Raw genomic sequence first — 22217 nt, 5'->3', positions numbered from 1 at the left:
ATGCTGCCATTAATGAAAGTGTAAGTGTTTGCTAGAAATGAACAGGGGAAATACCTTTTCTGACACTGCAGCTGTGCAGTCACATGCAGGTCCGTCGCGACAGGACAGGCAAAACAAGCAATTGCTTGGGGCCCCAGCCACCGGCCGCCGCTTTCTATAAGCTGTAGCCTGTAGCGTGGCCGAGCTCCTCTTCCTTCCTCCTGCAGTCCGCGGGGTACAGGACTCAGGAGATTCAGTTTCCTGTTCCTGGCTGGACTGACAGAAAGTGCACACACTGAGTGAGTGTTAATGTGCATGTGTGTGTGTGTGTGTGTGTGTGTGCGTGTGCGTGTTAAGTATGTTGGATTTAATTATTGTGCACTTTTTCAATGTATATTTGATTTTATGGTACAGTGGTGTTTTTTTGCAAATGTTCAATTGTTGAAAATGTTCAAATTTTATGCACATTATATGCAACAGCAGTATTTGTACTGTAAACCTTTTTTATTTATATAAAGTGTTGGTGAACTTAAACTGTATTGCTATGCTGTGATTCCTGTAGGCTTTGCGTGCGGGGGGGGGGGGGGGGGTTGGGGGGGCCCTGGTCACATGCACAGCGTGCTGCTGTGCTGGCCAACCTTGATCTTTGCAGAGAAGTGGGAGGGGCCGAGATTCCCCTCTGCTGGCCGGCTGTCACAGGGTAATCTCTGCCCCTCCTGCTTCTCTCCATAGAGCGCAGCTAGCCAGCACAGGGGAATCAGGTGATCGCATGGCTGCTGTGTCAGAAATTATTAGGGGAAATACCTTTTCTAACAAGCACACTTTCATTAATGCAGCATATATGCATGGGATCCCTTTCCTATGTGCTGCATTATGCAGCTGAATAGAGTCGGGAGGGGCAGGGAGGAAAGCGATCTTATGATGACAGGGAGGGAGGGGGAGAGACTGTCAGAGGAGAGAACATTGCTGCGGATGACGAGGCACTTAAACTGACCACAGCAGTCTGGGCTCAGCAGCCATGATTATCGTTCTCAGCAGAGGCAGGGGGAGTCAGGAACTGTCAGGATCAACCAGGTTAATTACAAGATAGGATGAGAAGAATTACAAAGCACAAGCACTGTGCCTTAAAAGGAACAGGACCTTGTTTTTGTTTTTTGTTTTTTAAGTTTACAAACACTTTAAGGTGAACACTGGCCTAAATTATGGCAATTAACTATAATAAAGTTAAACAAAGTTTTAGCTGGTATAAATAGTGGGAAATATAACATAATATAACTAAAAAAATGCCATCAAGTGCACTATGCAGAGTGGATGGGTGTATTTATTCCTGGCAAAGGGTACCCCTGAAGATAGCTACAAAATACCTAGTGCCTATTTTAGCAGTACTAAGCTGGCCTTAGCTGGTGCCCATCTGTAAGTTGGTGTCAGAAACCATGAAATCAGACCAAGACAGAAATACAGTTAAATCACACTTGTTTAATAATAAAAGTAAAAAGAGCAAACGTAGTCAAAACATAGCCAAAGTTCAGTAACCGGAATGGATAGTCAGCCAAGCCAGAAGTCAGGGATCAAAGTAGTGGAACAGCAAGCAGGATCTGGAGCCAGAAGGGATGTCAGCAAAGCCAGTCTTTAAACAGGAATGCAGGAGATGTTTCTTGTGATGTTGACCAAGGCGAAGGCAGAGCTCCTCTGGACTGGACGACTTAAGTAGGCAGGACTGATGAACAGGATATCATCAACAGCTGAGTAACTGTGGAGAGAGATGGAAACTGTACTCAATGGAAGGTGGGTGGGCTGTTAAGTAGGGAACGGTCTCCCTTGGTGTTGACTGTGGGTAGTAAGGGATTAGGGCTTGGCAATTCTGCTCACCACTCCTGGTATGCAATGGATCGGTCCAATACGCCTAGTGGTCAGCTGTCCCAGAAAGCTCAGGTCTCATGATCAGGTACTCTCTGGTGTGAGCACACATGGCAACAGGTCTCCCTAGTTTGTGTCCCAAGACACAGTGGCTCTCTGTGGCTCAGTCTCTCAGCTCCCTGTGTGCTTAGAAGAGCTCAGTCTCTCGCTGGTGTAGGCCCACACAAATCCATTGTCTGCCTAGCTCCAGTAACTGCACAATGCAGTTACAGCATGTCCATCCTTTCTCTGGTGTAGTGTACAGACCCTGGAAGCAAGTCTGTACTCTCTGGCTCACGGCACTAGTCCCCTAATCTCTGCAGACTTGCCTGGGAAAAATTTAGTTTCACTCCTCTCTGTGCAAGGAATCTTGGGTGTTGAAATCTCAGCCCCATAATCTCCAATGTACAGTGTTCCCTAAGGAACTACATGTACCAAGATCCTTGACTCTGTGGTTTCATCCAAAAGGGAGGGGGTGAGCAGCTGTATCATGAGTCCTCTTCCCTGTAAGAATCCCCATCACTACTGCCAGAAGGGAGGGGCTGCTTCACAGCACAGGCAGCATTGCAGGAGGAGAAGGGATAGTGAGCGAGCAGGCGCACACACAGCCCACAGCTGCTCCGCTCTGCCAATCCTTACAGCGAAGGGCGCGGGGGGTTAGCAGGCGGAAGATCACACGTGTCAGTGGGCACCTGGCTACAAAGACGAAATATGCTCATTCATCCAGAGTGGGGGTACTCTAAATACAGGAAGTGTGTTACAGGCAAGGTCACCAGGTGAAAAAGTCTAAAAAAGAAACCTCACACAGCCACCACATCTAATGATTAGTAAGCTGCAGGAAAATAAAATTTTTGGTTTTGGGTTTAATATCGCTTTAAGTTTACAAACCTCAAGACCAATCAGATTAGGAGTAGGTTCGAAATAACTAAAATAAAATGTGCATACAGTATACGATTTTACATTTTGACCATGGGTACTGTTTAAATGTTGAAAACACAAAGTCAAAAGTATAAACTACATGTAAACAAAAACTGTTTATTTAACCTACGGCATATTGTCAAACATTAGTACATTATTTTACCAAGAGCAAATTTATAATTTTCTGGATAAACAGGGTACATTCAGTTTATATATTTGGTTTATTCCCAAAAGACAGCATAGCTTCAGATGAAAGAACCAACAGCTGCTACTTCATTCCAGTTGTATCATGTACAAAGACATTTTTATCGCACAAAGATCATAGAAGTAGGTACATACAAGCTATCCCCCTGCATTATTGCACATGTACATGAGCTGGTCTCTGTTCATGGGTAAGAAATAAAGCTCAGTCAGTCACAGTAAATATGGCTATAGAAAGCTAAAAATAAATGAATGCATACCAGAAGTAACATACATCAGCTTGTTTGTGCCAAGCAGAGTTCTATGGAGCCCTATTCAAATTGCCATCCCCAAACAGTAACTATAACTTATATATAATAAGTACACATGTGATGACAGCAGTATAGAGACTCAAAAGACCCAATGTGTGAGCCGCTCAGGCCCTCAGAAGGGGTGTAAGTCCTCAATGTATACCGCTGAAAGTGCTGGTCTGGGAGAGAGCTCATCCCGGCTCCTGTAATCATTGGGTATTAGAAAGGTCTCCCTTTAGCTGCACATCTAGACTAGCCTTTTTCAAATAGGGTGCCTTGAGGTTTCTTCAGGGGTGCCTTGGCAAAATGCCTAACTATTGCCCCAAAACTGTATACAAGCCGGTAGCTGGATGAAACCTGCCTTTTAGTTACACAAAGCCACAGGTTTTAATTGTACACCAATACAACCTTCTAGCTGCCAACCTCTGAACGACCAATGGCATCATCAGTTAGTCAGTACTAATATTTGCTTTAGAAGAATAAATCACCTCCAACGTTAGGTGTCCTACATGTATTGATGTTGTTGCATCATGCAAAACTATTAGAATAGTTTTTAGAATGTCCATCATTTTGGAGGGTGCCTCGAGATTGTCCATAATTTTAAAGGGTGCCTTGACTGAAAAAAAGGTTCAGAAACACTGATCTAGACAATCCATCTGATCAATGTGTTAGTGGCAACCTCAGCCTGGACTCCTGGGGGTGTGGCCTGGTTGGAGTCCAGCCTGAGTTTGCCACTAACACATTGATCAGAGGGATTGTCTAGATGTGTGGCTAAAGGGAGTCCTTTCTCATACCCAGAAGTATAGAGGCTACCATTTAAGATGTCTCCTTCTGAAAATGCTAGTCGTCTGGCTGTCCTGCTGACCGTATCCGTGAATCAGTGACTTGGAATATGCATATAGAAAAGGACTTTTTACTTTAACTTTTCTGGTCTGCTTTTTTCAGTTCAGTGTCAGTCAGCAATAGCCAGAAAACATAATTTTTAGGTGGTGGTCAATAATTGCAGCCCCTAAATTCCTCCAGTGACAGGTGTACCATAAGATAAATGTCAGGAGCAGGAAATGTCCAGGTGTACATACCTTTACATCAGGTTTTGGGAACCCGTAACAATCCAGCTGTCTTCTATGCGATCCATCTTGTGTACAATATAGTGAAATACAGTGGCCTTTCCCAAAGTATTTTTTCATATACCCCTTTCCTACTGTAAACTAACAATTTTTTTTCAAGGAAAAACTATCATATGGTGCTAATGAAACCAGCTTCTTACCCACAAATTTAAATATAAATACACTTCTAGTATTTAACACATAGGAAAACCTACTTTTCATGTGTAAAATTTTGAAGCCCTATGCCCTTTACTACTGAAGGCATAGCTGAAAAGGTGAAGTTAGACATCTTTTGTTACAGCTATAACAAGAATTAAGTAACACATCTGTTTAGTGTTATAATAGTCCAATTTAACTTGCTACAGTACTGAATAGGTCTAAATTGCAGGACTAAAGATAATCATACATCAGAGCTTCTGCTTAGAGCTCAAAATATTTTTTGTCCTTTCCACACTAAATCTCAATCCCAGCCAAGATCTTTTATTTCATGTCAGATAAAGTGGGTAAGGTATTCAACCTTTGTTTTTATTTTATTGCCATCTGTGCCCTGACTGGCGAAGATTCTTTTACTTTCCTGTCAGAAGAGACAGAGAAAAAAAAGGAATGTTTTTTATAAATTGCATATGGAAATCATAGGCAAGTCAAAATTTTCTTAATCATACAGTACAAGATACAGGCTTGATATTCATACACCCTGGAACGTCCCCAGGCACTGTGGGCAACAACTTGGCAAACAGAACTGTGCCAAAAGGCCTACAAATTACAAGGGTCAACTGACCCAACTGGCGCTGCAAGAACCTTGTGACCAAAAGCTGTATCTGCAGATGATTGGACAGCCACCTGGGAAAATTTTGAAAAGGTATGAACAGATGACCAGGTAGTGGCCTTCTGCTGGCCATACATTATACAATTTTCTTATTCAATTTCCTTTAGATACCTGTCTGATTGCATACACATTGAAAGTGTTTAGGTTTGACCTCATATATGGTTTTGGTAAATCTAAAGAAAAATTGCACAAGAGCATTGTATAATGTATGGCCAGCTTTACAAAGCTGAGTAACAGAGCCTTGATGACGAAATTCCCACCAATTTGGTGGAATAAGCATGTAATAGAGCAGGAGGAGCCTTGTGTTTTTTTTTCCTTTTTGAGTGTAAGCTCTTGAGATAAATTGTCATATTTATCTAGAGATTGTGTATTTATCTCTTACAAGGACCAGAAGATGTAGCTTTGAGGTAGACTTTGATGGCTCTGACTACATTCAAACAGTTAAGCGCAATTTACTTTGGGTGCTTTGGAGTGTGACACAAAGAGGTAAAGACTATGTCTTCATTGGAGGTGGAAGATTGACACCATCTTAGGAGGAAACAAAGATCTTGGGTGCAAGACAACCTTGTCCTTGTGAGGAATGAGGAACGTTCCTTGATAAGAGAGGGCCGCTAACTTACAGATGTAATAGCCACCAAGAAAGCCATTTTGCAAAAAAAAGGTCATCCAAGGATATTTCCCTGTTGGGATCATAGGGTGGTTTTCTTCAGAGTGGAGAGAACCAGATTGAAATCCTAAAGAAGCACAAGGTACTGTAAGGAAGGTCTAATCCAAGATACACTTCGTTGAAGGTTTTTTTTTTTTTTTTTTTTTTTTTTTACATGGAACAGCAAGGTCAGAGGTTATTGGAAAAGTATGGAGAAAACTAAAACTTCCCTAAGCCCAAGTTCTGGTCAAATCCTGATTGTAGGAAGGTCAGAAGCAAGGCGCAGAGTACTCTCTGGCACTGAAATGCCTGTGTTCACACCAGGCAAAGAAGGCTTTCCAGATAAAATATTAGATCTTTCTGGAAGTGGCTTTCCTTAAATTTAGCAATGTAGGAATGACAGATTCAGGAACCCCTCTGTCCCTCGAGACTTAGGCTATAACAGCCATGTGATTAAAGCCTAAGAAGCACAATGGAACAGGGGGCCCCGAGATAACAGGTCTGGTCTGTTAAGAGGCCAGGGGTTGTCTCCTAGCAGAGCATCCAATGTCAATGCTAGAGGATCTTTAGTCCTGGCCCCAAGAGGTCACTTGTCTTTATAGCTGTGGGCCAGGATATTTATGTCTGGAGTCCTCCATCTCTTGCTTTACCAGGTTGAAGATGTCAGGGTGAAGGGTCCATTCCCCTTAGTCAAGGCAGTGACGGCTGAGGTAATCCACTCCTAGGAAGTGGACAGCATTTCTCCATCCATGAGTTTACAGGGCAGAGCCATGGAGTTGTCAAATTGTACCTTAATTGGGTATCTCTGAAAAATGGAGGTCCAGTAGTGCAGAGCCATCCCTATTGCTTTGAGTGCCAATAAGTTACTGGGGAGCTTTGCTTCCTGTGGTGACCATGTTCCACGAACTGTGAGGGAATGCAACACCCCTCCTTAGCATGAGGGATTGGCATCTGTTATCACCTTCTGGTATTGTGGCAGAGACAACTTCCCAATTGTCAAGGTTTGGTTGGAAAGCCACCAGACTAGGAAATTGCACTCTTGGCTGCATAAAAGTATGGGCAGGTTGAAAGACGGCACAAGCTTGTACAATGCGAACAGGATTTCTCATGGAAAATATCACAGAGGGGCATCTTTGATCTCAAGTGTGAGTTCTGAGAAAATGCAGTTTTTTTCCTGCAAGGAAGGTTTTTGCTTGGGCGGTGTCTAGAATTAGGCTCAAATACTCCCAGTGAAGGGGGGTTTGAAGGGAAAATTTTTGGAAGCCGATTACCCAATCGAAAGACTGAAGTATCTGAATGATCCTGTGAGCATTTGCAGATAGCTGAAAGGGAGAAGAGTCTATTAGGTGGTCTTCTAGATAACCTTTGACCTGATGTCTCTGAGCTCTTAGAAGCGCAAGAAGAGGTGCAAGTACCTTTGTGAATACTCTGGGAGAAGAGCACAGGCCAAATGGCGGTAGAACTGGAAATTATTTTCTCCTACTGAAAAGTGCAGAAAGCGCCGAAGAGGACAAATGGGAATATGCAAATAGGCATCTTGGGAACTCTCAGAGAGGCAATAACTGACCTTGTAGATTTCATGAGAAATTTCTCTAAAGGCACTGGAACTACTAGTCGCTGGGACAAGGGATGGTTAAGAGCATTCTGCTAATCCCACTTTTGGATTTCGTTTAGTTTGACGGAAAAAAATGGTGAGGGGGTAGAGTCTGGAATTCTATTTTGTATCCCTTTAATCCCAGAGGTGGGCAAACTATAACAGATGTTACCCTGCTTGGAGTAAAGGCCTCCTTTCAGTGGGAAGAGGACTTTGGGGAGGACTTGGTAGATTCTTTGTTCCAAATCTTGAGCCAAAAAAAGGGCTGAATTTTGGTTCAGAAGTTGAAGCTTGGGTAGAGCTTTGAGGAGCGCTGCGGTTTTAGGAGTTGAAAACCCCTGAGTGGGGGGCTTCAGAACCTTTTGCTGTGGCCTTGAGTCCCAAGATTCTGTACATGTGAATAGAATTCAAAGCCTTTCTTGACATTTGTATCATAATTTATTCTAGGGCATCAAGACCAGATAACAAAGCAGAAGTAAATTGCTGTAATTAAACTGCAGTCCTGGAATACAGGATCATGTTGATTATTCATTGCCCTTCTCCAGTTAGCGGCAGTTTAACAAACTGCAGCAATAGGTCGTTGCAGAGCTGGGGCTGTGAGTAAAGAGATCCTTTACCAGTGTCTCAAACATTCGATCAGCGGATTCTTTAAATGAAAGAACATTTTCAATAGGTAAAAGTGAGATGTTTGTTTAAAGGATTAGTTCACCTTCTGGAACATGTTACATGTTCCATCCGTATTTAGGGTGGAACATGTTCCAGCTCCCCAAGCCTCTCCCCCGATGCCACTCTCATTGTGACAGCAGGCCAGGGATCCTATCCCTGCGCCAGCTGTCACAATTAAAAAGCAGTGTGGCTGTGTAGGGCTCTGCCCACACAGCCGCATCATTCATTCACAGCTTCCTGTGAATGCACAAACTACAAGTACTGTCAGCCATTGTGGCTGATGGCTTGTAGTTCTGAATGGACTGTGAGGTCGCTGATGAGTGGCCTTATAGTACATTCACAAGCCCTACAGCTTGTAAACAGTCAGTCCGTATGACGGTACGGCCTGAAAGCTCTAGGGCTTGTCTGCAGGATTCGTACATACCCTGATCCACTAATCTCAAATGCAATGCCTTCCATGCTTAGGGAAAAAATAATAAATGCACATTTTTTTCCTGCTCCTTTTCCAGTGGATAGAGCTCAGCAATTATTCTCAGAGAGGTGAAAATCTTTTCTGGAATTAACCAATCATCAGTATGTTCCTTTCCATTCTTTCATGAACAGGGAATGCATTTTTAGATTTAGCAGGTTTCTTTGTACCCAAAGAGGCATGGCAAGATGGAGAAAAATCAAGTGTCATAATGCAGAGACTTTTTCAACCAGCAGAAGTGAGCATATCAACTTTAGCAAGCATACTGTAGGAAGCTGTAACATCCGGTGTATAGGATACTGGGGGGTGAGAAATCTTCTGAGACCTCCTCTAACACCACATTCAGGTCCTCTTTATTCCCTTGTTTGTCTGCCTCTTCCAGGGTCGGGATATCAAGATCTTCCTCAGGTAGAGATGGTGGAGCTAGAGAAGGAGCCTGGTACAATTGAGCTCTAGCCAGTAATGGCTGTAATAAAGCCGTTAGTTACCCAAGAAATAAATAAAATAACATAGTTACAGAAACATCTGCCTTAGTGCCGGTTCACACTGGGACGACTTGTCAGACGACTTAGCCACCTGACAAGTCGCGTCCCGTTCTGTACAATGGAACCGACTTAGAAAAAGGTTCCTGTACGACTTTGGGGGCGACTTGCATTGACTTCTACACAGAAGTCGTTTTCAAGTGGCCGCTCCTGTCGTATCCAGGTCGCCTGAGGCAGTCACGCTGCAAGTCGTGCTGCCTCAGTGTGAACCGACACTTAAGCCCCTTTCACACGGGGCAGATCCATTTTGACATACTCCGCTAGCTCAGCGGATATCGCTGCGTTTATCCCCGCTGAGCAGGCGGATAACAGGTCCATCTCTGCTTACTGTGTTGAGACGAACCTGTCACAGTCCCGCTCTCCTCTATGGGGAGATCGGATGAAAACGGACCACCTGTCCGTTTTCATCCGATTCGATGGACAGATAGCAAACATATCGCCATACGTCGGGTTTGGGTTTGAGTGGTGATATCTGAATGATGCCTGCAGCTACAGACATCATTCAGATATCTTCTTTTTCAGCCAGCGATTCCCTAAACCATAAGAATTATCATAGTGGCTGTTCAGCCGCTTGATCGTTCTTATAGGCGGCAAGAGGGGATGTCCCCCACCTCCCTCTGCTGCTTCTACCGACTCACCCCTGCCATCGGTGAGTCGGAGAAGGAAAACGCTGGCGCCAGATGCTGACGATAGAGATTTCCAGTGGACCAGATGGTCCCCAGAGTCTCTATGATCGTTCAGAGGCCGGGCGCGATGTTATTACGTCACGCCTGGCCTTTGCATTTGAAAAAATGGTGCTGCCTCGGCTGGGAAGCGGAGACCTTTTTTTAAAATTATTTTTATTTCAGGCTTCCCAGCCTAGAGGTGAGATGTGGGGACTTATTGACCCCATATCTCACTGTAAAGAGTCATGCTTATTTCTATTACAAGGGATGGAAAAAAAAAAGTGATAAAAAACCCCCAAAAAACTGTAAACGCCCCATCCCCGTGTGCTCACAAGCACAAGCGAATGCATATGCAAGTCGCACCCACATATGCAAATGGTGTTCAAACCACACGTAAGGTAGCGCTGTGAGCGTTAGAGCGAGAGCAATAATTCTAGCCCTAGACCTCCTCTGTAATTTAAGACACGTAACCAGTAAACATTTTTAAAGCATCACCTATGGGGATTTATAAGTACCAAAGTTTTCCGCCATTCCACGAGTGTGTGCAATTTTTAAGTGTGACATGTTAGGTATCTATTTACTCGGCGTAACATCATCTTTCACATTATACAAAAAATTGAGCTAACTTTCCTGCTTTTTTTTTTTAATGCATGAAACGGTTGTTTTTTTTAAAAAAAAAAAGTGTTTGAAAAGTTGCTGCGCAAATACTGTGCGAGATAAAAAGTTGCAACGATGGCCATTTTATTCTCTAGGGTCTCTGCTAAAAAAAACATATAATGTTTGGGGGTTCTATGTCATTTTCTAGTAAAAAAAGTCCTGCTCTGGAGCAAAGGAAATATCACCACTGAGTTTGAATGATTTACAGGTTTTCAGCAAACTGAAGGTTTGCCTGAACTTTTGCCATGGTTCCCAATGCGCATGATTTTCCCCATTGCTATGGTTTAGGGTATTCCTCGAGTATTCACTGAGCAGGGTGCAAAAACAGAGTATGCATATAGGAGTATACAGCAACCTGTGGGTGGTCATCCTGTAGCAAAGGCCTTATAGCAAACAGATGTGAGGAATCTCCTAAATATCTTATAAACTGCTCTGGGTGGAAGTAGCAGTAAAGTGTGCGACCTGTGGTGGGATGTTAAAGCTGGTCTTTCACCTGAGTGATTGAGTTTTAGAGCCACATTTGAAAAGTTTAACACTGTATCCGTTTCAAACACACTCCCAGTTTCCTGATAGTTTTAACATATAAACGCACACCACACAGGGTAGAGTAAAGCATGTAATTGAATTTTTTTGTCTTGTACTTGCTGTGGAGCTACAGTAACTGTGTTATAAATAGGCTGACCCTGTCCTACCTATCCATGGTGCTGGTCCCTATATAGGGACAAGCTTAATCTGTCATGATGGGCATGCCCCCGGAGGGGTCTTCAGTTCCTGGGTTCCATAGCGATGAGCCACAGCCCTAGACCTGTATAACACCCTACAGTTAACTACATGCATTGCACCAAGTGCCAAGGTGAGCACCCAAGCATGATCCAGTCCGCAAAGCAACACTACAGGCTGTCCCCACAGCATAGGGATTGGGTACAGCTCCCAAGGTTTTACCGAGGCTGTACTGCTTCCATTTTTGTATTCATTGAGACATTGAGGAGTTTGTTTAAAGATTTGATCAAAGATTCAGACTCAAATAATAAAATAGTTAAAGTGTCAGTAAAGGTTAACTATTGCTAAAAATGTCCCCTTGTCCTGGCACACCCAGTATAAAAATAGATCTGTGTATTTCACCTTTTTTAATCTGATCCAGTCACATGATTCAGTAGCTTAACCTGCTGAATAGGTGGAAGGCATGAAAAGTAAACATTTAAGAATAGTTACAGTTAACATCATCTTTCACTTTAAGTGAAGTGTAATTTTACACAAAGGTATAAGAGGTCCATCACCTTAAGACACTAGCAAAAAATGGAGGACTTTAGGAGTGGAGTATGGTTATAGCAGGATGGCCAGAAAGTAGCTGAAGGTACCATCCTTTAACCTAGGGTCTATGAATAACAAGCCTGTAGACAATGACACATTGGGGTCGATTTACTATAGGCAAATCCACTTTGCACTGCAAGTGCACTTGGAAGTGCAGTCGCTGTAGATCTGAGGGGAACATGCAAGGAAAGTAAAAAAACAGCATTTTTGCTTGTACGTGATTGGATGATAAAATCAGCAGAGCTTCCCCCTCATTTCAGAGCTTCCACTCAGATCTAAAATGACTGCACTTCCAAGTGCACTTGAAGTGCAAAGTGGATTTGCCTTTAGTAAATCCACCCCATTGCTTGTAGTGGGAAAGGGTTAGAACTTTTTACATTTCCTCGATGGGGCCTCAAAGAGAAATAAGAACATAACAGACATTTTGACCCTTCCACAAGTCTATCCAAAATAACAAAAAGGGTAAATGAGTGGACTTGATCTTTAATATAGGCATTGCATGGCAGACAATAGGTTGCCAACAGCTTAAATTTAATTAATTAGAAGGGAAAACTAGGAATAAACCAATTTTTCAATCCAATTTGACATTCTGATGGCTGGTGTTTATATATTTTGTGTGTGTACATGTTCAGGTTACCACTTACTTACTTGGAAAATGGGGTCTGTCCCACTTTTGATTTAAGTTCTGAATGTACTGAATGTACATTTGTGATCTCAGTGCACACTGGTTTAGTTTTCCTCTAAAAAGGCCCAGGAGAAACCTAGGGCACTATTTGCATAATAGATTCTTTTGTATTTTTTGTGGTTTTGGATTCTATACATTGAATTCCACTTGCTTATTTAAGATAAGCTCCTTTAGCTTTAGGTGAATTATGTGCCCTAAACCCCCTACTTTTTGAGGCCATCATATTGTAAATTACAGGTCTTTGGCTGTCTAATTCAGACTTTCATCAGAAGGAGCTTACTGGAAACACTTGCTTCATGTCCAAGCAGAGAGAGCAGACAAAGCATTAGATAATGGGGTTTATTTAGAAAAGATGGAAAAAAGCAGACTCCAGCAGTGCTGACATTGACAACCATTCATTGTTTAATTTTTTTGAGTCTGCACATTATAAAAAAAATACAGAAGTAAACTGATTTTCATAGCCAAGCTGCTCTTTCCTTTAGTTTCTATATATGAATCTTAGTGACTCCAAGAAACTACTATAACCATTGTGTCAAATCCCTTATGTTTTACTGTATATGAAACTAAGTTATCGGTGTTTGCCAGGAGGCCTCTGTGAAATCAAAATGGTGAAGGTTATGGTAAAAATAACAGGTGTAGCATATTTTACTTTCAAGATACCTTAACTCTTTTCTCCATCTTATGAATTAGCAAAACACAACTTTTGAGTTATGAATCAAAAGTTGTACATTTGTTCTAAAATGGACTTGACCAGTTAAAATCATGTTCTAGTGATATAAACTGAAACCAAATTTAAAGTGGTGCACGTGACCACTATCCATATGAAAACAAATACATTTCTATTATGGGATACAAATTCTCTGACTTGCTAAAGAAAATTTAACATTTTTGGCGTTGTTGGAAAAAGCAGTACAAAGATTTGCCCACCTTTATTGTCATAATCCAATCAACACCACTCACAGATTCCTGAAGAAAGTGGGCTGACACCAATAACAAGAGTGGCAGAACAGCAGTATCTTGTTGGCTTAATATTTGCATCTATGTGGTGTATTCTACTGACACAAAAGTAGGGTCAATCTGTGCAGAGATAATTTAAAGAACTAATTTTTTTTTTTTTTTTTAGAAAATTCAAGTTACAAAATAGTGCATGCAAAGCTGTGGGGTTGATTTACTAAAACTGGAGAGTGCAAAATCTGGTGCAGCTGTGCATGTTAGCCAATCAGCTTCTAACTTCAACTTGCTCAATTAAGCTTTGACAAAAAAACTGGAAGTAAATTGGTTTCCCTGAATAGCTGCACCAGATTTTGCACTCTCCAGCTTTAGTAAATGAACCCCTGCGTCTCTCTTGTGCTTATATGAGGAAGATCTACCAGCTGCTGCGATGGCATAGTACAGTACCTGGGATTCTCAACGACCTCCTGGTTCAGCCCTGCTGCCTGAACAAGTCAGCATTTAGGCCAGCCACATCTCTCTCTTAGTATGTGGAAAGAAAACTGCTCTGTTACACACCCAGTTTCTGATAAGAATAAATAAAAATTAGTTCCGACATAGAACTTCTTGTGAGCGAATGATACACCAAGTAGCACTTCCCCACAAATGGTCATCACCTCCCACTAATGCTAATGAACAGACTAGGCATGATGACATAATTCAAAAGCGCAACACAGACATAAATATGCCTGCATGCACAATTTTTTACTTGAGAAAGAAAGGCTTCTAAACCTGTGCTCTTCAACTGGGTAAGGTTTACTAGGTACAGCTGCTCTCCCAAAGAGATTACCAACAAGGTCTGGGCTGCAATCTGTAATGGAAGATAAGAAGGGGGGAAAAAAAAAAAAAAAAAAAAAAACAAGGAAAGCGCTTTCCTAGTGTAGAACCTCCTTTTATTTTGACACAATTAAACAATCTTTTTAAGATGCACTCACATGTTTTCAGTTCTTTTACACTGACAGGCATTTTGTTGATTTTATTGGAACCACGTGAGTGCATGTTAAACGGAAAATTGTATACTCACCTTTCCGTAATTTTCCTTTCCTGACGCATCCCATGGCAGCACACCCATTGGGTTGTGACTCCACCTCCACAACCTGATAGGACTGGTTAGCTATAAGTTTTGAAGAGGAGTCCACTGTTGCATTCTCAGTAACTATCACCTTAGAATGGGGGGGATTCTGTGTGCTGCCATGGGATGCGTCAGAAAAGGAAAATTACGGAAAGGTGAGTATACAATTTTCAGTTTTCCTGACACATCATGGCAGCACACACATTGGGAAATAACTCGCTACATGGGTGGGTGCTTTCAGAAGATTTTATTTGCTCAAGTACAGGGTATAGAAGAATTAGTCTGAATGATTTATCTCCCGAACTCAACCGTAGTTAATTGAGCCGGGTCTATTCTGTAGTGTGATATGAAAGTGTTTCTGGAAGACCAAGTTGCTGCCTTGCAAATGGTTTCTGAGGACACTCTACAGTACGCTGCCCAGGGGGTCACTACCGCTTTAGTCGAGTGGGCCTTTAATCCGTCCGGTATTGGGAGTAGCCGAATTTGGTATGCTCTTTTGATGGTTTTTACTAGCCAAGAAGCTATTGTTCTTGAGGAGGCCCCCTGGCCTTTTCTTGCACCATGTGGTATGACTAGAAGGTTTTCAGTCTTTCTGAACTGTTTGGTAGCTTCTAAGTAGGTGGAGATAACAGATTTAATATCCAACGGATGTGGTTCCCCATCACTAGTAAGAAAAACTGGAAGATTGATTTCAGAGTTGAAGTGGAAGGTAGATCCTACCTTAGGTATAAACTGATCTGAGGGTCTGAGGACGACTCTATCTGGGTAAAATCAGATGCGGTTCTTTGATTAGTAGAGCTTGTAACTCTGAAACTCTTTTGGTAGATGTTATTGCAACCAGGAAAGATAATTTAAACGTTAGATCTCATAAGGATACTGATTGTAGAGGGAAGAAGGGTTCTCTTGACAGAGCCTCTAGCACAAATCAATAGGTCCCAAGTCGGAAAAGGTTGGTTTTCTTGATGTCCTTATTTTCAGGCATGCTTTCTGGAATTGAATTATGAGCGGTGCCCATTTGGTTCCCGTCATTGCAGACAGTGCAGAGACTTGGACTTTGAGAGTGCTTGAAGCTAGTCCTAGCTCCAGTCCTAGTTGTAGGAACTCTAGGACTTGAGAGACTGAAGGGGAGAGTGGATCCCAAGACTGTTGCTGCGCAAATGTGGTGAATTTTTCCCAGGTTTTGCTATATGTGTTGTTCGTTGTCCTTTTTCTGGCCTGTTGAAGTGTGTTCACTACTCACCCTTGGTCTAGTAGCCTCTCCCTTTCAACCTCCAGGCCGTTAGGTGTAATCGTTCAGGTGATGGGTGAAGGAATGGGCCTTGAGAGCAAATCTGGGGTCACTGGGAGCGGAAACGGCTCTTCTGTGTTTAGCTGTAAGATGGTCGCAAACCATGGCCTCCTCGGCCAGAACGGCAACACTGCTATGACTATGGATGTCTATCTCCTCAGCCTGGCTAGAAATCTGGCTATTAGAGAAATCGGAGGGAAAATATATCCTAAGTGGAAACTCCATGGGTGGTGAAGACAGTCGATCCCTGCCGCCGTTGGATAAGTGGCTCTCGATAGGAACCGGGAACATTTGCTGTTCTCTGGAGTTGCTGCCAGATCCATATCGGGAATCCCCCATTTGCGAGTAAGAAGAGCAAAAACTTGAAGATTGAGGGACCACTCGTTGTTTGATATAAATATTCGGCTCAGGTCGTCCGCGAGTTGTTTCTGTACTGCCGAGATGTATATTACCTTCAGATCCATCAGATGAACTTGAGCCCATTCGATTATAGGGCGAACTTCCTCCATGAGCGTGTTGCTCCGGGTACCTCCTTGTCTGTGAATGTAATTCACAGCCACCGTGTTGTCCATGCGTAGGAGAACGTTCCTCCCTGTGAGGAGTGGTTGAATGTTAAGAGAGCTTGCCAGGCAGCCCTGAGTTCCAGAATGTTTGAAACTATACCTTGTGGGTGAAAGGACCAACGACCCTGTGCCCCTTGTTGATAATGTGCTCCCCACACCTGGAGGCTGGCATCTGTGGTCATTATCTCTGGTATTGGCGGTACTATGGGACGACTGCGTGTTAGGGTGCTGATTTGAGTCCACCACCATGCAGACTTCTTCACTGCTGGGTTGATCATGATCCACTGGTTCAATGATGACCCGTTCCACTGTCTTAGGAACGAATTTTGGAATGTTCTTCTTCCATTGGGACCACTAAAAAGGTGGAAGACATTGAACCCAGGATGCTTAGACACGTTCTGGCCGATAGGTACTCTTCTGCCAGGAGCTTCTTTATTTTCTGAACCAGTGGTTCTATTTTCACTAGGGGAAGTCCGACTGTGTTGGAACTGGTGTCTATCTTGGCACCTAGGAAAATGACTTTTTGTGCCGGGACCAGTTTGCTCTTCTTCCAATTTATTATCCAGCCAAACTGTTGGAGTGTGGAGATTAGTATTGTACGATGTAGAAGCAGAGTTTGTTGGCTGTCGGCTAGGAGTAGTATGTCGTCGAGACAGGACTCTCAATCCTTTCTCCCTCAGATGCGCTATTACCGGTAGCAAGACCTTTGTAAAGGTTCTGGGGGCCGTTGATATCCCAAATGGGAGGCTCTGAAATTTAAAGTGCTGGTGGCCTATTGCGAAGCGTAGGTACTTCTGGAAGGTTTGGTGCACGGGAATATGCAAATAGGCGTCGGACAAATCGACCGAGAGCATCCAATCTTTTGTCCCTACTGCTGGTAGTACTGATTGAAGGCTTTCCATCTTAAAAGGATTCGACTAGAATCGTTTCGTTGAGGCTTTTTAAATCAAGTAAAGGCCTCAAGTCTGTCTTTTTTGTTACTAAAAAAAGAGGAGAATAAAATCCTGTGCCTTTCTGTTCCCGTGGAACCTCTACGATTGCCTGTTTTTGCAGTAATTCCAGGATATACTTGGTTAGAAGTTCTCGTTTCAGGGAGGGAGGATGGTAGTCTGGTAACTCTGTAGTACTCTTTGGGCGGCTTGTGTTTGAATGTCCATCTGTGACCCTCTTGGATGGTGGATATCGTCCAGGGGTCTCTTATAAGGTCTATCCATACATGAGCAAATAGCCTCAACTTCGCTCCCACTATTGCGGGTTGGGCTTGCATGCCATCAAAATGACTTCTGTTGATCTCCTGAGTTGGGGGCTTTGGGCTTCTGTACCCTCACAAAAGACGGTTGTGGATTTTGCCAATTCCGTTTAAATTGCTTCCCTGGCCTATAAGACCTTGCTTCTCGATATCTTTCGGGCAGATGACGTCTAAACGGTGGGTTTTTCTGTTGTTTAGGTCTTCTATTAGAGGGGATGAGACCCGATTTACCTCCAGTAATTTTCAAGATTGCAGAATCTAGCTTAGGCCCGAATAGGTTTGTACCGTCGTATGGGATTCTACACCAACTGTATTTTGAAGTCGCATCTGTGACCCAGGGCTTTAGCCACAACACTCTTCTGGACGTTACTGCTGCCAACATTGCTCTCGCTGAGGATCTTATGATATCCACCGATGCTTCTGCCACGAAGTCTCCTGCCAGGCTGAGTTCCTGTAGAGCAGATGTGATTTTTTCCTGGTCTGCTGCTTCTAGCAATAACTTTTCAATGTTAGAAGTCCAGCTGGTGATAGTTGGATGCTTCCCTTGCGTCAGCTTCTTTATCACGGGTTGCCTCGTTGAGGCATGTTTGGCATACCAGTTTCCCAGGTAGCGCTTGCGTTCCGCAGACTAAGCAGGTATTGGTCGCAGGACGGATATACACCTCATCTTGAGGCTGGTGAGAAGATGTTGAATCTCTATGGTGGGAGGATCTTGAATGACTTCTCCGAGAATGAGAGGGTCTTGAACGCGAACGCTCTTTTCTTTTAGAATGTGATGACCTGCCGGAACTACCAGTACAAGATGGTATTAGTGGCAAGGCTCTCTTTTCTCCTCTTCATTACTTACCCGTCATACACCCCCTTACCTTGTAGTCCGTGAGTGGTCTGCTGGGGCAGCGGCATCCATAGGAGACAGTAGAGTGTGTCTATAAAAGGAAAAAAAAAAAAGGAAAAGAATTCCTTTTTTTTTTAAATATTTATTTTAAATATTTTTTTGGTAGCCAGTGCTGGAAAGGAGAGAGAGAGAGTCTTACCAGTAACAGGAGCAGAGTTGGACCAGCAAGGCAGCAATGAAGAGAGCAGGATTGGGGTGGAGGGTGGTCTTTTACCTTCAAAACAACATGCTGAATGCCAAATGCCGTTTTTAAATGTACCGCCGTCGCTGCGGCACTGACGTCACGGCTGCACATGCGCCGTAGCGATCCGCGGCGTCCGGCGCTATTTTGGATGCTGGCGAAAGAGGATGCTGGCTGTGTCACTTCCTGGCGCCGTGAGTCCGAGCCGGCCGCCATAATGGAAATGGCAAGGCGAGGAACAACAGCGCCCAGAGGACCCAAAACGAGGGGAAAGGAGGAAAAAAAAAAAAAAAAAAAACTAAAAATGACTAAAAGTGAGACAGTGGAAAGCCTACCAGGTGGCATGAAACAGAAACCTAGAAAGTAAGAGATGGAGACCGCTGCACATAATTTAAACCTGTTTAAGGCTTTGAAAAAAAATGTGAATAATAAAGCATACCCCTGAGACCATCAGAGTGGGGCTCCCTGCATAAAGCTCGTTTAGAGGCTGTACAGTCAGGGCCTCCAACTAGGAGAGGCTGAACCTAGCTGGGGCGAATCGGTAAGGGGTTCCAAGTTCTAACCAGTCGATCCATACAGGTGAGGAAAAAAAAAAAGAAAAAAGGAGAATGCACTGGTGGACTCCTCTTCAAAACTTATAGCTAACCAGTCCTAGCAGGTTGTGGAGGCGGAGTCACAACCCAAAGTGTGTGCTGCCATGAAGCGTCAGGAAATAATCTTTTTTATTGTGTCAAAATAAAAGGAGGTTTTACACTAGGGGAGTGCTTCCCTTGTTTTTTTTTCCCTTCTTATCTACCATTTTTTACTTGCAATTTCAAGATATTTTAGTTCTGCTTTTAAGTCAGACCAATAAGACAGTAGCTGTGTATGCTACCAAATTACCATATACTTAACGCAGTACTGGTCTCAGTCATGAGGCTGTCCTTAGGAGGGAGTTAGGCATAATTATGTCAAACAGAAAAACTTAGATGGATGGAAGTAATGATTTACATGCAGGATATTGAGGTTTATATGCCACCAGCTTTGCCATTGTAGTGTTACCAAGCACAAAGTAATGTCAAACAATTGTGGGTTGTTCCTTAAAAGAGTATTGATAATGAATTTGAACAAAGTTTGATTTTAAAGACATTATAACACTCACTAGCAGTATTATAAGGATAAAATATTTGTACTGCACACACACATATTCATATATATTAAATGTAGATGTCACCAGGTTCATACAACCTCTATCCATGGTAATCTAGTATGGTGGCAGTTTTCTGTGAATACAGTTTTTGCATTTTAAAAATTTTACAGCTACAAAAATGCTTTATGAATATATAGATTCACAACACTTAAAAGAAACACCTCTAGATAGACTGGGTGTTGTTGTGTTTCCAGAAACCATAAATTAGTGCTCCAAGGTATTGTAACTGACTAATATGCTCCAGCAAGCACAGGCTAGGACGCCTCCAGAAAATGGAAAATAGTTCTACATCAAAAACTTCTTTTCCATGCCTGGGTGGGCAGCAGCTGCCCATTTTAGCTCTAATGTACAAGAACTTGGTGAAAAAGCGCTTTGGTGTTGTAACTGTTAACCGTATAATGCTTACTTAACACATCTTTATGCCTATATTTAAAAAAGACAATGGTATGGTCTGTTTTTCTGTTTCACCATTATATTTATTTGCTACCTCAACAGATTTACTTTAAATAGTTTTTTTTTCCTGTTATAAGTATTGAACCCATGAGAAATAGTACAGGACTAAATAAAGGATTAAAGAATGAAACTATGAAACTGTGTTTTTAACCTATAATACCAAAGCAACTTTAAAACAGAATGAACGGTTTGTTTTCATGGCCAATCTTCAATGCATGGTGTCCAGTTCTCTCAGCAGAAGCACAAGTGAAATAATTAGCATGGTTATTTCCATTTTTTAGAGGAATATATATATATTATATATATATATATATATATATAAATATAACCTTTTGCTATCTGAAGAATAAGATGGAGAAGGTCTTGTAAGAGGTTGCTTTTGCTCACAGTTATCTGGCAATATCAGTGTTACCACTTGTAAGGAGTATGAACAGTTAGAATTATTACAAGCTCCTGTAAGACCTCGTTAACGTAGGATTGAGCCTGCAAATGCTCATTTTAGGAGAAATGTGTACAGCAAATTACAAGAAGCTTTCAAAAAGCCCTTAAAGTTAACCTGTGTTCAGTGCAGAGAAAAGAAAAACATTTACTTAACCTACCATTCCAGCACCACATACTCTTTGCTTTCCTCCCACCTTTCAGCTATTGGGATCAGTGTATAGTGGCTTGGACAGAATAGTTCTCTGAGCATTAAGGGAGGAGGCAGAAGTTGTGTGAACTCTTCATCACTAGTCTGGAAGCGTTGAACGTTCACCTAAATGAGAGTGCTGCAGCCTGCTAACAGTCCTTTAAAGCTGTATCCTATGTGAACTAGGCTTACTGAGGAACAATGTGCCTATAAAGCTTGCACTTGGTCATTGTTAAATACTTGAAAACCTACATTAAAAAGTATAAATATATTTGGAAAAAAATCACGTATGTGTCAGAAACATTAAATGCAAGTTAAAAGTGGTCACTGCAATATGTTTCCCCAATTGCACATATCTATAGGAGTTAAAACATCTATTATAATCAGATCAGGTCATGGCTGAACAAAAAACAAAAAACAAAAAAACGATCTTCTCAGGATGTACAACTGAAACTGTATTTCCATGGACATGGATTCATCTTTTACTTGTCAAGATGTTTTGAAATAACTTAAACAAGTTTCAATAATCAGCATTGAAAAGCTTCTGGAAGTAGAACGGTGGAAAACGATTAACTTTGAAATTTGATTGCCTAATGCTCCATACGATAACAGCGTAATCTGCAGCATATTGCAGTGGCTGTCTCCTTAAGTATATTTGGAATTGGATGTAGACTCAGAATGCAATTAAGTCCATAGCACCCAACAAGCTGTTTTTTTTCCATAAAAGAATATACGTGAAAAAAGAAGGTGGGATAAAAAAAAAAAATGTAGAAGACTCAAACATAAAACAGCCTGACCCTCGATGTACTGACAAGAAGATCAGCGTCGTAGAACTTGGTTTCTATGATGACGTTACCACTGAAAAGCAAGCAATAAAACAAAAACACTTAGATTAAAGAGAGGAAAAAAAAACACAACTTAAAAGTAACTCCACTTTTGTTGAGAAAAAAAACAAAAACAATCCCCTCTGGGTGATGTGGATTGTAATAAACCTTGTAGCGTAGTCCAACCGGTTGTATGTTCTTAAGAAAAAGCTGTATGCTTCATTCTGTCCTTGGTATAATGATTTCTGAATGGGAGTGCTGAAGCATGTGCGTTATAATGAGGAAAGTTGCAGTATCTGCATCCCTTTAGAACCGATTAACCCCTAGGGAGCATCTCACCAATAATATAAACTCTTTTGCAAAGGATGCCTAAATGTTTACTTGCATCTTAATGCAGACTTCGGCAAAAATCAGTGAGCCAATCACACAAGCAG

At 42.3% G+C, this 22217-nt stretch overlaps 1 protein-coding gene across 2 annotated transcripts in view; it reads right to left on the bottom strand.

Annotated features, from left to right (window-relative positions):
- Positions 1 to 1435: 1435 nt before the first annotated feature.
- PDE6D (phosphodiesterase 6D) overlaps positions 1436 to 22217 on the bottom strand; it is a 123073-nt gene continuing 102291 nt past the window's right edge. Inside the window, exon 5 of one of the 2 annotated variants that reach the window (XM_073626506.1) lies at positions 1436 to 1729. In XM_073626506.1, the coding sequence (XP_073482607.1) occupies positions 1609 to 1729 (121 nt within the window). In that variant the 3' untranslated portion in view covers positions 1436 to 1608. Of the gene's footprint in view, positions 1730 to 21390; positions 21818 to 22217 lie in introns of those variants that run through there. The other variant, XM_073626507.1, reaches the window with a different exon arrangement.

The sequence above is a fragment of the Aquarana catesbeiana genome, linkage group LG04 (genome assembly GCF_042186555.1).
Source record: "Aquarana catesbeiana isolate 2022-GZ linkage group LG04, ASM4218655v1, whole genome shotgun sequence".
In the NCBI taxonomy this organism is placed as follows: domain Eukaryota; kingdom Metazoa; phylum Chordata; class Amphibia; order Anura; family Ranidae; genus Aquarana; species Aquarana catesbeiana.
The sequence above is the reverse complement of the archived record's forward strand: the minus strand, read 5'-3'. Positions and strand labels throughout refer to the sequence as shown.